At 38.6% G+C, this 15,486-nt stretch overlaps 2 protein-coding genes across 3 annotated transcripts in view; one reads left to right on the top strand and one right to left on the bottom strand.

The window, feature by feature from the left end:
- il11ra (interleukin 11 receptor subunit alpha) overlaps nt 1-8,961 on the bottom strand; it is a 53,447-nt gene extending 44,486 nt beyond the window's left edge. The window contains exon 1 of the mRNA XM_005729208.1: nt 8,779-8,961. The gene's annotated coding sequence lies outside the window, so the exon portion shown is untranslated. The remainder of the gene's footprint in view (nt 1-8,778) is intronic.
- A 3,879-nt stretch (nt 8,962-12,840) lies between these two features.
- Nucleotides 12,841-15,486, top strand: part of LOC102202382 (onchocystatin) — a 5,635-nt gene continuing 2,989 nt past the window's right edge. Inside the window, exons 1-2 of one of the 2 annotated variants that reach the window (XM_005729204.1) lie at nt 12,841-12,938; nt 13,116-13,324. In XM_005729204.1, coding sequence (XP_005729261.1) covers nt 13,237-13,324 — 88 coding nt within the window. In that variant the 5' untranslated portion in view covers nt 12,841-12,938; nt 13,116-13,236. Of the gene's footprint in view, nt 12,939-13,091; nt 13,325-15,486 lie in introns of both variants that reach the window. The other variant, XM_013909848.1, reaches the window with a different exon arrangement.

Genomic DNA, 15,486 nt, shown 5'->3' with positions numbered 1-15,486 from the left:
TTTTTTTTTCCAAACCGTTTCAAAGTATTTCAGCCCAGCTTCACACTACCTTCCAATCAGCACATCACACAAAACTTTGAAACTAAATTTCTGATGAAAGGAAATCAAAACTGAAAGCAATAGATGTTTTTATAGATGCAAGTTTGATAGCTTGATATATAAAAGCCTCAAATTAGCACAATTAGAAAAATGAAAATTTTAACATTTCTGGTTAAAAAAAATTACAGAAATCATGAAATGATTTAAATGTTGTTGCTATTTATTTTTCCGGTGACTCAACTGATAAATTAAGAGTTACACCTCTATTCAAGTGATGAGCTTTTCTCGAGATACGTCAAATCCCACCCCATGCAAATACCAATACAAACAAATGAATGGCAATTCATATGTGGAATACACAAACATGACCCCCCCATCCCCGCCACACAGTGGAATCACTGAATCACTGATGCAAATAACTGAACACACAGGGAGCACTAAGGACTGTTTTGGATTATCAAAAACACAAATACACTATTCACACCAGAAAATCTCCCTTTTTTAAAACATTTGTTTTAATTTTTGACTGTGAGCTTCAACAACACTATTTTTATCAACTCTACAGGTTACCAAAGCCTCTGCCATAGCCACTCTGGGTCAAAGCCTGAACAACATATGTGCATGGCAAATGTTGTCTATGCAAGTTTCTATGCAATGTTGTCTATGCAAGGCTGCTGTCTCCACACTGGACTGCACTCAAAATCCATACATTTATTAGAGAAAATACAAAAATTACACTTGACTGAAAAAAACTGTACTCATTTCACTAGCAACTACGGTCAATTGCAAGGTGACAAGGTTTTTTAGCTACCTAACGTATACTGGAGACAGACTTGAAAGCACCACTACTTACACTGACCAAAGGCTAAAATAAGAGCACCAATCATCTCTTTCCCCTTTAGCCCTTAGAGTTCTTCCCTGTCTCTGAAAATAAACCCTGCAGAGAGAATAAAGCAAGGACCTCTTCGAATGCTGAAAACAACAGGTTCACAACTTTCAAAACAATATTTTTGACATGGCAGTCATGTTAAATATGACCACCTGCTCGGTGGAAGTTAGCGCTAAAAAAAAGGTAACATTTTGGTAACTTTTCCACACCAGCTTGTAAATCAATCCACTGTATTCTTCGTGATGGCTTTGCAAATAACCGTGCATAATGTGGAGGTAGAATTGCAATCAATATAGTGTTTTTCTAGAACAGACTAAGGTTCTGCCAAGCACTAATAATCTCCCAAGTGAGCTCTGTTTTCAGAGTCAACACTGCATTGGAAAGAAGAGTTACTGTTTATACAGCTAAACCTAATAGATGTTATTTTCACTGGCAAAATGGCAGCAAGGTGCCAAAAGTACCCATTTTTTCAGTCACATGGACATTAATATTTCATATATGCTGCTCACAGTAAAACAAGCATACACACCTCACAGCACCTTTCTTCATCATCATAGTAAAAGCACGCAGTAAAATTAGGGTTTATCGTTCTTTGTGACAAACAGAAAGCATAGTTTCCTGAGAGATCCTGCCGAGGTCCAGAAGATCATCCAGTACATTTGCAAGGGAAGGAAGTACATTCTTTAGCAGTTATCTTCCCTGGATCCACAAAAACCCTGCCACACAGAAGTTTCTACAAAGAGGCTACCATTGCAAAGACAATGACTTTGCAATGAAATTGCAAAGTCATTGTCAAACACAATAAAAACACAATGAATTAAATGAGAATTTCAACCTTGCATTTTTAGGCTTCCACCAATCAGTGATCTGATAAAACAAAGTGTTTATTTTGCTATAAATTCTAAAATGTGGACGCTGTAAATACACTTACTTACACTCATGCCTTCAATCCAACAGCACTGAAGACACAATGCTGCTGGGTTGAGTACAGTACCCTATAATAGTGTCTAATGTGAAACACATGATCACATTTTCCACTTGGGTTCCTTAATTCAAACAAAGTTTGAATTCAAATGTCAGTTCACGACATTTTATCTTATTAACTTTTTCTGTGAAATACTGTTACAATAAGCGGCTTAATCCTTGACACACGGGCCGAAGAAAAAGCACAGGAACAATCACAATCATAAGCAGTATATTTCCATCACTGCCTTCTCCGTTAACCATACTTAAAGCCAAACCAACAACTATAAATCCTCAATGGCATGATGACAAGTTTTTACACTTAGATGTATGCCAGAGATCATGTAAACAGTATGCAGCATAGAATGTATTGTGAAAATTGACAAAGGAAACAGCTACCTATGACCACAATTAAGGACAACTACCGCATTTTTCGGACCATAAGGCACACTGTTGATGAACGGGTCTGTTTTCATACATAAGGCGCATTAAGCGAAACAAAACAGTCAGATAAGTCAAATTTTACTCAACTCATTCTTCTTGCTTCCTCAACTTCCATACCATTAATTCATTAATGTTAAATTCTCTTACCGCTGCTCCATTCCTGTGTTGTTGCAGTATATTAATGACTATTGTGGATGGATTATGTCACGTAGCACATCATTATATACCAGCTAGCCCAACTTCAGTAACCCTACAAAAGACACTGCTGTTTAGTTTTTTGTCTTCATTTATGTTGGAAGTGATAGCAGAGCTGTACATTTTCATTTTATCAGAAATCTCTCAGTCAGAACATGCTATAACATGTTTCGGTGGAAAATAGCAAGCTAACTTCTAACTCCGTGAAATTTAATAAATTCTGTTTTCATGGATGCCTGGATGTTAAACTTAATTGTTACATCTGGTAAAGCAGCAACGCTGATCATTTTATTAAAGATGAAAGAATTTAGAAAGTTTCGAGAAACTCAGTGATGCCGCAGTGTTCGTTTGACTTTGGGACCTGAAGCGGACGGAGTTTTGCACCCAGATTACTCTGCGAGGCTCCTGACTACGGTAATGCTCTGACAATCCATCAAGTGGTCCAGCTTCGTAGCTTACCAAAGTCATTTGAGCGCCGCATACCACATAAAATCGGTTTGAGGTCAGTAAGCACAACCAGAATTCATACATAAGGCGCACTGTCGATTTTTGAGAAAATTAAAGGGTTTTAAGCGCGCCTTATAGTAGGGCTGCTCGATTATGGCAAAAATGATAATCACAATTATTTTCACTGAAATTGAGATCTCGATTATTTGACGACATTTATTTAACCCTTTAAGACCTACCATAGAACCAAGTCCGCCAGAGCTTATATATATATATTTTTTTTTTTTAATACATGCTGTAGTGCCATTTCTGGGAGCATTTCAAGTTACTATACATCAATACAACTGTTATAGCCCATAATTTAATAATATGTATGCATTAAGTCCATAGTAACTACATTAATTGCATAAAAGTGCAATAAACTACAAAAAAAATAAATTGAAAATCGTTTTTGTTACATATATTTCTACTTGGAGAAATTTAAGAGGCTTATCCCTCAAAACTTTAAATACAAAAAAGTTGCAAAAAATAGTTTACAACAACAGGAAATTTATTTTGAGTGTCTTCATAGTTTTATTTTTGAGATACACCAATTTTTATATACTGCAGGAAAAACGAAAAAACAATCCTATGATGCAAATTTGCAAAGAAAACAGCAGGTGCATCAAAATAAACTATTTCCAGCAGTGTAATTTGAGTTCTAAGCATCACAGAAACTATTCAGAAAAGTCAAACATGACTTATAAAAACACCAGTATAGGCTTTTAAGGCCTACAAGTAAAAAACTACATTTTCCGCGAAAATGACATCACTTCCGGTTTAGGGCAGGAAATGGCGGACATGCGACAGTTCGTGCTGACGTCTGTTTCACTGTGGGAAGTGGCAACGCGTGTTTCTGTAATATTATGTTTTTGTTCCTACAGGCGCTTTTTATGCAATTTTTGCAAAGTTTTATGTGGAAGGAAACCGTGACCGAGGACAAGCTGATGGCATAAGATGTAAGTACAACTCCTCCGGTTTCATATACAAAAAAAATTATTGTGCTAGCTTACGCGGTTCAGGTTCTACAGGGATTTAAAAATAGTTACACAAAACTGAACGTGCGGCTCTTTAAAGGGTTAACAATAAGAATGTATTGAATAATGACTTTAAAAAATAATATAAAATAGTGTGCAACGCCACTGAAGTCTTTTTTTTACCTCTCTTTTCAACCAACAGCAGTCACTCTCCTCTCCAAATAACTTCTGCTTAGCTTTCCGAGCTTCCCTCGGGTCCTCTTAATCAGCGGTCTCCAACCTTTTTTGCGCCACGGACCGGTTTATGCCCGACAATATTTTCACGGACCGGCCTTTAAGGTGTCGCGGATAAATGCAACAAAATAAAACTAGTACCGGTACCGAAAAAAAGAAGAGTTATTCATAACACACGTGAAAAGACCAAGGAAAACCGAGTTAACGATCAAAACGATAACAAAATAACGCTGAAAACCGATAAAAACCCTGAAACCATACATTTCACACCTGAGCCTCAACTCTCACGGCCCGGTACCAAACGACTCACGGACCAAGGCCCAGGGGTTGGGGACCGCTGCTCTTAATTGTTGTGACGCATGTTCGAAATGCAGAGAGGTGCGCTGGATTTGCCACACGGAGCAGCGCGAGAGTAAAGCACGAGGGAGGGGCTAATAATCGGCTCAGTCATTTTTAATGATCGTTGAAAGCCCAGATCGTAATCGTGATTAAAATTCGATTAATTGAGCAGCCCTACCTTATAGTGCGGAAGATACAGTAGTAACTATTTTGCATTGGGTGATTGAGACACTACTAAAGTGTGTCTCAATGGCAGGAAACTACTCATTTCCTGCCACTTCTTTACACGGATGGAAAACAAGGTACCAATGGTCGCAATGGTCCAGTCTCCACCCTGCATAAAAAGATATAAAACCTGTTCTGATAAAACTGATAGAAAAAATAAAGAAGATGTTGACAGCCATGTCAAAAATCATGCGTCCTTATGGACTTTATTATGGGCTTTATTTTTTTTATAAACTTGTGTAAATATCTGCCATATTTGTTTCCAATATTGTGGCATTCTTATGTTCAGTTCTGCTATCTAAAACAGATCCAGCATAGTTCAGCTTTTCACCACAAGGCCCCATTTATCAAAGAGTGTGTATGTTAACATTTCAGGGCAGCTGGGTCTCAGATGGTAGAGCGGGTGGTCTATTGGTATGTTTGGGCAAGATACTGAACCCCAAGTTGCTCCTAATGCATCCATCGGAGTGCAAGTGTGTGCATGAATGAGTAGAAAAGCACCAAGTTCCAGTCCATTATACATTAACAAGGAAACAATTATTGTAGAATAGGCTCGATTTTATTTGAGATGGAAAAATCCTTACTGGCTAGCAAATATTACACTTTCACCCTCGCTGTCGCCACAGTATCATTGCCCTTATTGGTCAGCTGACCACAGAAGAGAGTCATAGCTCCTAACAGAGAGGACGCATCTCTCTTAAGTGGCTTGATCTTGTGGCTTCTAGCTGTGGGAACTCTTCCAAAGGCAGACATTCATAAAATATGTTGAAATGGAATGTTTGCCAGTTTGAGGCTTGCAAAATAACTCTTCAAATGCACAGTTAAGCACAGCTCCTGGTGAGTGGGGATAAACTGCTTAAACAGCAGCACTAAGGACTAGAGAGACCCCTATCTAGGCCCCTCAATGTTGGTTTAATATCTGGCTGGCTCCTTCTGCTCTTTCTTTTACACACATACACACACCAAAAGTATGGCCTCAGACCTGGCAAACAGCCTTCAAGTTCTTGGAGCAGCTTTCTCTCTAATTTAAAGTTGATTGCCATGGCCCTCTGTGAGTGACTAGTGAAATACGAGTGTGGAGAAGAGTATGAAGGCTTGGATGTGCGTTTGGCTCCGCGTGCATGTGAATGTGTGAGTGTGCATGCACAAAGCCATTGGATCATTTACATATATGTGCATGCAGAAGTCTGCGTCAAGGTCTGTGTGGAGCCAGAGTGTATCTGTGTGCTCGTGTGGTTTTTGGCCAGAGCTAGAGCAGAGATTGGACTTCCAGCTAAAGACGTCTGCAGGGAAAGCGAGCTGAATAACAGTACCCTGGTGTTAGAAGGTGAGTTTAACTGTACTGAGCTGTACAGAACATGTGCTCAAGTGAAGAAAGTTAGACTATACAGTCTGGGGTCTGTCTTTATAAACCTGCTGCGAGTTAATGAATACTTCATACAACAATGGGGAAGATTGGGTTAAGTTAAACCTTGCCTCGGATCCTGTGTATTTCTTGGTGACGATTAAATTGATTACTAATGTTTTCTATAATATTTTCATTAGCCAAAACACGCAGGTGTCAGCCACAGTCGACTTGTTTTACTCTGCTTAGGATCCTGGATTTCCCTTTCTTTTTTGGATATGTATGTGGTCTGTGATTCCAAAAAGCAAATTTGTTCCCACTATTTTTCACAATGTTTAGAAAGCAAAAAATACCATCAAGTTTTCCTTTTATAGAGACAGAAGGCTTTAATCCGTGGGTAGGCCAACATCCCAGAGGTAAACAACAAGGTGCCCGGTGTGCCTCGTTTTTCTTAGTCAGTGTATATTTAGTTTCACAGTGGTGAAGTGGTCAAGAAATCTGGTTCTTCGCAAAGGTGTCCAAACTGAGATGCATCCTCCCGAATGAAAAACAGTAAACACTGCTGTAAGTGACACGCATGCTACGCCAGGTGTTTGGCTTCTCTTTCCACACAGCCCATTGTGCGTCTGGCTACGACAAAACAACAATTACACGATCTGTCTCTCTGCATAGAATTAGCTGAATGGATTTTAAAGGAGAAAAATAAACAGCAATCAAACAGGGAACCACTGAAAACCTGGGACAAATTAACATCACAAGACTGGCTTAAGCAACCCCGGTTTTCTGTTTTACTCCCACATGGGAGTGAAGTGGAAAAATGGACTCCTATTGGCCAACTGTAGCTAACAGTACAATTGCTTCCGCCTCACAAGAAACTAGAATAGAATAGAAATATCCTTTATTGTCCCTCATTGGGGACATTCACGTGTTCCAGCAGCAAACTGACAGGCAGACGCAGCATGCAGAGTCAAAAGACAATTTACAACATAACGTAACAAAATACTAATGAGAAGTCTTTTTTTTTTTCTGAAAATACAAGATATCTGAAAAATTCAAATAATAATAGTACTAATAAAGCAGATGCAGTTTTGTCTTGTTACTGTCTTTGACATATAGTACTAAGACTCCTGAAAACTATCTCCAAGAATTTAACACGGAACTTCTACAAATCATAACCGATCCAACAGCTCTTACTTTAATATTCCTCGTTTTCAGTACATGTAAAAATTATTTTTGTTGAGGGCCATGTACTTGAGCCAGTGCAATCCTTGATCAATAAAAGTGGACTCTGATCCTACTTTTCGCTGCATCCACCTCTTTAAAGAATCACAGACGTACACTGATGCTGGAATACACAAAGTTATTGGCAAGGTTCAAATGTTTCCACTGATACAGAAGTACTGCTTACACTGTGGGCAACTATGAGTTTCTTAAAGCCTTTAAGCTCATAAAGACAGATGTTACAGCATGAACTTTGACCCACATTTTCATTTTAGCGGAGCAACATTCAAGAAACGGCTAATTTCAAGCAAAAGGCTCGCTGCCTGCTTTTCTGATTTCTTTTCCCACCTTCCTTCCCTTTCCTACTCCTGAGACACCTCCAGGCTTCATCATTCTGCTTCGTCTGTTTGCATTCCTGTTGAGCTCTATTTAAAAGCTTGATCACTCCACTGGATAGAGGAATGCACATCTGTAGTGAGACCCCATCCCAGTGTCTCTGTCATCTTTTTCTTTTTTTGTCTGTCTCTCTGTCTGCTTATGCATTATAGTAAGTATTTGTTTCTGATTGAGTTCTCAGAGCGTTAGCTTTTGCTATTGACCTGGAACTTGAACTAATTGCAGATATAAATATACAACAACAAAGGGCAGGATGAAGACTAATCTTGTTTATTACATCAACAAGTGCTTTCAGTGGCCATGATTTCAACGCTTCATTTATACTCTGCCAAGTGAGTTCCCGTGCTTGGTTTTCAGAACTGGAACCAAAGCATGTCAATGAAAGCCAGTGAAAGTATTTTTTCTTTACCTTTTTTCACACTATTTTACTATATTTAGAAAATAATTAGACAAATCACAAGCACGCTTTCCACAACAATAATACAAAAAGTACACTAGAACCAAACCACACCAATCTACAATCCACCCATCACAACAATATTTACACATTTAAATATCATGCAGCACCTTGTTCTCACTGCATCATTTTTAAATGAAATCTAAAACTAAAACACAGCAACTGAAAGACATTTAATTAACAGTGGAAACAAAAAAGCAGCCATGCTCAGTTTATCAATAATAAAAGAACAACACATTGTAACCAGTGCTTTTTGTCCAGGGTACCACCAGCTTTTTTACCCATAATTACAAGGCATGAAGTTAAAATACAATTAGAGGAAAAAAAGACTGTGGTATGATGTTTAACAGCCTAAACAGGGATCCACATTGAGGCTAGTACGACAAGTCCCCACTGTGAACAACAGTAGAGTACATTTCCCTTCATTCCCTCCTGTCCCGTGTAGTGAGGCGGATTAAACTTTTCGTCCCCACATCCCTCACCAACCACCCCTCACACACACACAGGCAGTTTACTAGCCGCTAATCCTCTCCCGCCCGGTTTAAACACTTTAAATGGCCGGACTTACCTTGGAAACTATCCCCGAGTCAAACAGGCATTATTATATTGTCGCCTTCCATGGCTGGTACCTCAACGAGTTGTTCCTCGACTCACCGATGACACTAGACACGAAGTAGCGGGGCAAGAGAGCAACAAAGTCGGACAGCAACCAGGAGGAGGAGAGAGGAACGAGGCCGGAAAGTGGGCTGCTGCGCCATTGGAGGCGGCGGGTGTCAATCACCTGACTGAGTGGGCGGCCCCTAACTGTAAAGAGATTATGGAGGCTGAGCTATAGGTCTGAGGTGTAATGAGGAATGCGGGATGAAAAACAGAGCGAGGTCTCCAACAGCAGGGTTATGAAAGTCTGAATGTTTTGGTCTGTTTTTAATGTATGCAGGTTTATTTCAAATGTGTGTCTACTATAAAAAATGGAAAATAATCAAAATTCAACTTCAGGCAGTTGTAACTTTTAAAAAAATGTACTTATAAAAGCTGCCTCTTTTAATTTCTAATGGAATTTATGTATATACATTTTTTCCATGGTTTACCTGTTTATTTTTTATGCACATAGCATAAAATAGGTATAGGTAGTCGGAATAGGTATTGCAATATAAACAATAAAAGCACAACACTTTTCAATGGCAAAGTAATGCTGCATACAGGCAGGTTTTGATTACAGATTTCACCAAACTGACAAAAGATTTTCACTGGATATATTAATTTTATTTAAGGTGATTTATTTTTAAGACATAATATTGTTACGTTAGTTCTGTTTTTATTTTATTTTATTTAGCTAAATGTTTTGTTTAGACATGAATAAGTGTTGATCCCGTCTCATGAAGTGCACCACTGATTTACTTATTTCTTTTTATATTTGGCTTACCTGTTTGTTAATGAGTAAATAACACATTAAACCAATTAATGGTTCCAGTGCTCTGGGCTTCAGCAGCAATAAATGACATGACAGTAACAGCTAATTATTGGAAATAATTCCCTTTTCGCCTCCCCCATGAATGGTAGAGGTGGAAAAACACATCTGTTGGTCTAATGCAGTATATTAAAAAACCACTGCTTGTCACAGGGACAGATTTACCACATGACAAAACAGCTTTCTGACATAACAAATTCTCGTGCAAAGTCTGTTTTACACTCTTTTTTCCTGTAAACTAACTTTGACCTCTCACCTAGATCTCCTCCACAGAGAATAAAACAGCCACTTGTGCAGCTTTTCGTTCAGTTTTATGATTAACAGTCAAGAACAATTAGAGTGCAAACTGTGGCAGTTGGATTCCAGTCCGCTCATCAGGCATACAAGGGTGACATCAATTATTCCATTGAAAAGGGGATTTCCAATTTCCAAAAGCTCAGCCAGCCCCCCTTACTGACCCTGACCTTTTTAGCTGCAGCTTGGAAGAGTTACATTTTACCATCTCATTAGGAGCAGAAGAGCAGTGATTGCCAAGCATGCGTAAAAGAGATATGAAAGAGTCTGGTTGTCCATCTTAATTTATCAGCTTATCCAGTGTTTACATATTTGAAATGAGATTTTTTTTTTTCTCCTACAGAGTGTACCTGCTTAATGTTTGTCCTAGAACAGCGGTCCCCAACCCCCGGGCCTCGGACCGGTACCGGTCCGTGAGTCTTTTGGTACCGGGCCGCGAGAGTTGAGGCTCTGGTGTGAAATGTATAGTTTTCAGGGTTTTTATCAGTTTTCAGCGTTATTTTGTTATCGTTTTGATCGTTAACTCGGTTTTCCTGGGTCTTTTCACGTGTGTCATGAATAAATCTTATTTTTTTTGGTACAGGTACTAGTTTTATTTTGTTGTATTTATTCGTGACACCTTAAAGGCTGGTCCGTGAAAATATTGTCGGGCATAAACCGGTCCGTGGCGCAAAAAAGGTTGGAGACCGCTGTCCTAGAACACTTGTGGAGTGAATTCTCCATCACTACAAGCTTTACAAAAATACCGCTTTCCTGAAAATGAGCATTCACTGTTTGTTTGCTTGTTTAAATTGTGTTTGTTAATTTAAATCTTTCATACTTTTGAAAGAGCAGTTTGTGGCATTGTTGGAGTGTACTACCTTTGCCTTCTGCTGACCTATCCATCTGTGTGGTTTGTATCTTCCAGTCTATTATCTTGCCTGGCATCTGTCTTACTACTGCTGGACGAAATGTACCTGTCACTCTGTTCCCATCTGCCTTATCTTTTGTCTCATTGGTTTGTATGTGTCCGTCCTTCATCTGGGTCTTTTTTCCGTAGCTCATTTAGCCATCTGTTGTGACACTTCTGTATTTTCATGCATCCAAAAACTAGGCTTCAAGTTAGCAATTAAATATCTGTTTCTATGATAAACATATTCAAATTTAGATTGAAATTATACGAGTGTCTTCTCTTTAATTTTGTTACAGTAATGCACCTTGTAATACAAACTTTAAAGTAAGTGTAGACTTTAAATCTATTATGCAGGCTATTATTTGTTGACGACGACCAATAATCTATATTCAGTTTCTCAAACTCAAATTCTTACATAGAGCTTACAGTTAAGCACTCAGGACTCATAATGTGAGATAGCACTAGAGCATCTCAATGAAGTGAATGTTAAAGAAAGAAAACTTTACCTTATTTCTCTACAGTTATATAAAAAAAAAAGTCAACCACTTGTTGCTTTATGTTCTGTGGTATTGCTTCCCTCTGCTGGGCCTTTTAACTCATTACAGAGTTCAATAAGTTTAAAATAAGAACAGGATCAGTCCTATAGACTGTGTACATCATCCACATTTTGTATACCACAGTTTACCACACTTTAACACAAATACTCAAGCAAGCCAGTGTAAATCCACCAGTGCTGACCTGCTCGCTGTCTCTCAGTAAGATTACATTAAACCTCAGTTCATATGCAGCCAGTTATTAGATTTTAGCAACACATATTTTACAACCAAGTCTTTACCTCGTTGTGTTTTTGAGCTCTACCACCAGTGCACAGTTGTAACTTGTGCATACCACTACCAAAAGTAATCGCAATCTTTCTCTGATATACAGCAATGTGTGTCCCAAGATTACTGTCAGTACACCCTATGCTTTTAGGCATTTTAACCTGGTGGTGGTGCAAAAGGAAAAGCAAGACAATCCCTTAGCACAGATGCAATATACCATAGGGGCTCCACACACACCCTTCCAGTTTTCTCTAAGGGTATATTTACTCATCATACTACATGTTTATATATAACACGCTGTCAGAGTGATGAGCTCAGAACTGTAATTATTCTATTGTTGCAATAAATCATTTAAAGTTGTGAGTTGTTTGACTGAACCATCTTAAATATTTGTTAATATTTCAGCCTGGGTCAAGGTTTTTGTCAAACTGAGCCTCCCATAAGTGATGAGGATTATAAATACTGTGATTTCCCATTTGTATAATTAAAATTTAATGCACTTTCTGAATTTTCTCTAATGTCTGACCTGAGGCTGGTAAAAGCAAGACTATTTGATATCCAATGAAAATCACTGGATATTGTTTATAATCGTCTTGAACAACAAAACAAGATGTCACTCTTTCCTTCTTTCTTTTACTTTTTTTTTTTTACTTGGTGTTGCTCACTAAGTGAGTAATCTTAGCATATTCCACTTGCTTATATTGGCAAATCTATTCAAAACTTTCAGAACAGTTTGTTCCATGATAAGAGATATTTTGGACCTGCTGTGGTTTTGCTGTGTGCCATGGTTTTCACTGTTACTCACTGTATGCTGACTGATGTCATCATCTGGCTTGCGTTGGATCTCCACAAAGTGGCTTATCCAGTGCTTTAAAACAAGATGAGAAGATGGAAATGTGCAAATCTAAATAGACACAGACTACACACCCACATGATGCATTCAAAGAGAAACAACAGAGCGCGCACATACACACAACAATGCCCGTCAGACACCTATCTGAACTGACTCTTCCACTTGAATATTTCTTTTCTGGCATTCACACCCTAGGTTAAATCTATGCATGCAGTCATATGTGGTATTAGCTGGGTGTGGTCTTCACTGGCTTGTTATACAGGCCACAGCTGAAAGGCTGAATAGTCACAGGCATTCACTGACGCCACCCTCTCCCTCTTTCACTCTCCTGCCTCACATTTCTCTGTTTCACCCTCTGTTGCTCCAGCACTTACCAGTATTCAACTTCTTTAACAAAAAGGTATTTATATTTCCACTTTCTTTGTAGCATAAACTATACGGATGGATAATCTATATGGATTATATATAGTACTTTGTACTTTTTTCCTTTCAGCTATATTATTTAAAGTTTCATTTCTAGAGTAAATCCTCTTTATCTCTGTCCTCATTTAAGTGCTCTCTTTGTGGACTTGGACAGACCAAATCGAGTGGGACATCTGCAAGTTGGTTGACAAGTAAATTATTCTGCTCATCTGAAGTGTTTTTCTGGAAACCAGTCTTTCTCTTATGAGGAGCACAGCAGAGTTTGCTGTATAAAGATGTCTCTTCCATTGTCACTGCTGATATGCCTATCAGTTATCCAGCTGGGCTTGGGAGATCAGCTTGTGGAGAAAGTCGTCATAGCCGGTAAGTAATTATATCGATAAGAAATATAAGAAGCAAAAGAAAATGTGGAGTAATGTCACAGGCAAGCTGCCAGAAAAAATAGCTTCTGAAATTTTGGGGGCAATACTGCAGAAATACTATCTAATACACGCACATTTTTTTTTTAAATGTGAAGTTTCATGACAACTGAAGTGGCTGTATTTATTAATGTGCTTCAAAAGAGCCTTACACTGGATATATAAATTCATGAAAAAATATCACTTTCCAACAGGGACATTTGCAAAAATGTTAAGAAGCTGTGTAAAATTAATATGTGAAATATTTGCAGATCACATAAATATCTAGTTAAAAAATATTTCATTGTTTCCTTAAAGTATGCACTGATTTTAAAACCAACACCAGCAACATGCTTGGATCTGCAGATGTTTAACCCTATGTTGTAACATCTGTCCTTTTAACAAAACTGTATGAGATCAGCTGGAATTTTGTTGAAATCATGTTTGTCTATTTTTGTCAGATGATGGATGTCATTTGTCCTGAGTAACAATGGGTTCTGGCCAGTTTAGCAACAGGACTGTTTTATTACACAGTTAGTTATGCTGTTGTAAATCATGCAGTGATTAGTTGAAAAACAAAATCTTGTCTGGTTGGCAGCATCATGTTGCTCCAAAACCTGTTCGTGTTGCCCAGCGTACAGCATGTACGTGACGTCAGCATGTACAATCAAGCAACCCGATAAAGATATACTGTCCATGATTTCCAACCATAGGACACATTTCCTTTCAAGTCCATTTTAAATGCACTTGATCCTAGAAAAGGTTGTTTTTCTTTTCCCTGTCTGATCCCAATTCAGTGCCCATTTAGACCCAACAGATCATGCATGCAGTGCTGGCTGGTTGTTGTGATTTGGGGCTATATAAATAAAACTCAGTTGAACAGAACTGAATTAGTCTTGCTCTTTAGATGCAAATCCTACATGGATAAAAACAGCCACCAGTATATTATTATGTTAATTTAAACTTCATCTAAATACATTATGAGAGGCATCCATCTATTTCGACAAATTAGTTTAAATGGGTCGACAGAATCTGTCTCTTGGATTCTGATTAGTACCTCAACATGTGGTGACAGTAAAGTAGAAACAACATTGGGCTTGAAATGGGAGCCATTCTTATAAAGTACAATGGAGGTATATAACAATGACTGCACTGGAGCGTAGACATCTGTGTCAGAACCATGACTAACAGTCTAGAAATGAGTCAGACAAAACATTTGCAATTCAGCTACTTTGACTTTGTGTATTCATATGACATTTAGCCACAATGAAAAACATGTATTAGTAAATTGCCTACTATCACAGCATTAAAGAAAGGATGAGATGAAATGTGCATATACACATCTGTATTTTTTTATACAAATGATGAAGAAAAAATACAATAACAAAATGCAGATACCAACCCAGGGTAATAACAAGACAAAATACAGAAAAATACGAATGCTAATAGTGAAAAAGATATGATAGTCATTAAATATTTTTTGTGGCATGATGAGAGAGGCTAGATGTGATCTTCTGTTGTGCCCCTTGGATGTCGTGTTTGTTGGAGTTTAAGGGAATTGTGTTTGCTATTATGGTAGCGTAGCTGTTATACGCTTGTTTCTTCCAATGCTACTGTGTTCTTTAATGGCTTACAGTTGTTGTTGTGGAAATGAGATGTTGCACCACGAGTGAAGTTATGCACTGGGCTAACAAAGCGTTAGAATGTGTACAAATGCTGAATAAAATAGCAGTTGTAGTGACAGCTGAAGCTTCAGTGTCTCTGTGTCAGTTCTTGCATTACAGATTTCTCAGCATGGCATAATATGGTCAGAATAGTTTGGATGGTAATAAATAACATTGTTTAAAACCATTCATACAGTCAGGGAGCTTACATTTTGCCTCTTAGTAAGTCTTTGAATGTCAAAACGGCACCAAAATGGCGCCATATTTGATGACTCTGTACTGCAGTCTGGTTGGCTACAGTGAGTCATGTTTATCTTAGTGAGAACACAGATACGGCCGCTTATCGGGGCCTGGAGCCTGGGGCTCGGTCACTCAGGCACAGCTGGCTGCCGGCGGAGCTCACGGGCGCGTCACTGCAACGCGGCCGCTTGTCGGGGCCTGGGGCCTGGGGCTCGCTCGGGCC

Source organism: Pundamilia nyererei, unplaced genomic scaffold (assembly GCF_000239375.1).
Source record: "Pundamilia nyererei isolate P.nyererei 1_Seehausen unplaced genomic scaffold, PunNye1.0 scaffold00032, whole genome shotgun sequence".
Classification (NCBI taxonomy): Eukaryota; Metazoa; Chordata; class Actinopteri; order Cichliformes; family Cichlidae; genus Pundamilia; species Pundamilia nyererei.
The sequence above is the reverse complement of the archived record's forward strand: the minus strand, read 5'-3'. Positions and strand labels throughout refer to the sequence as shown.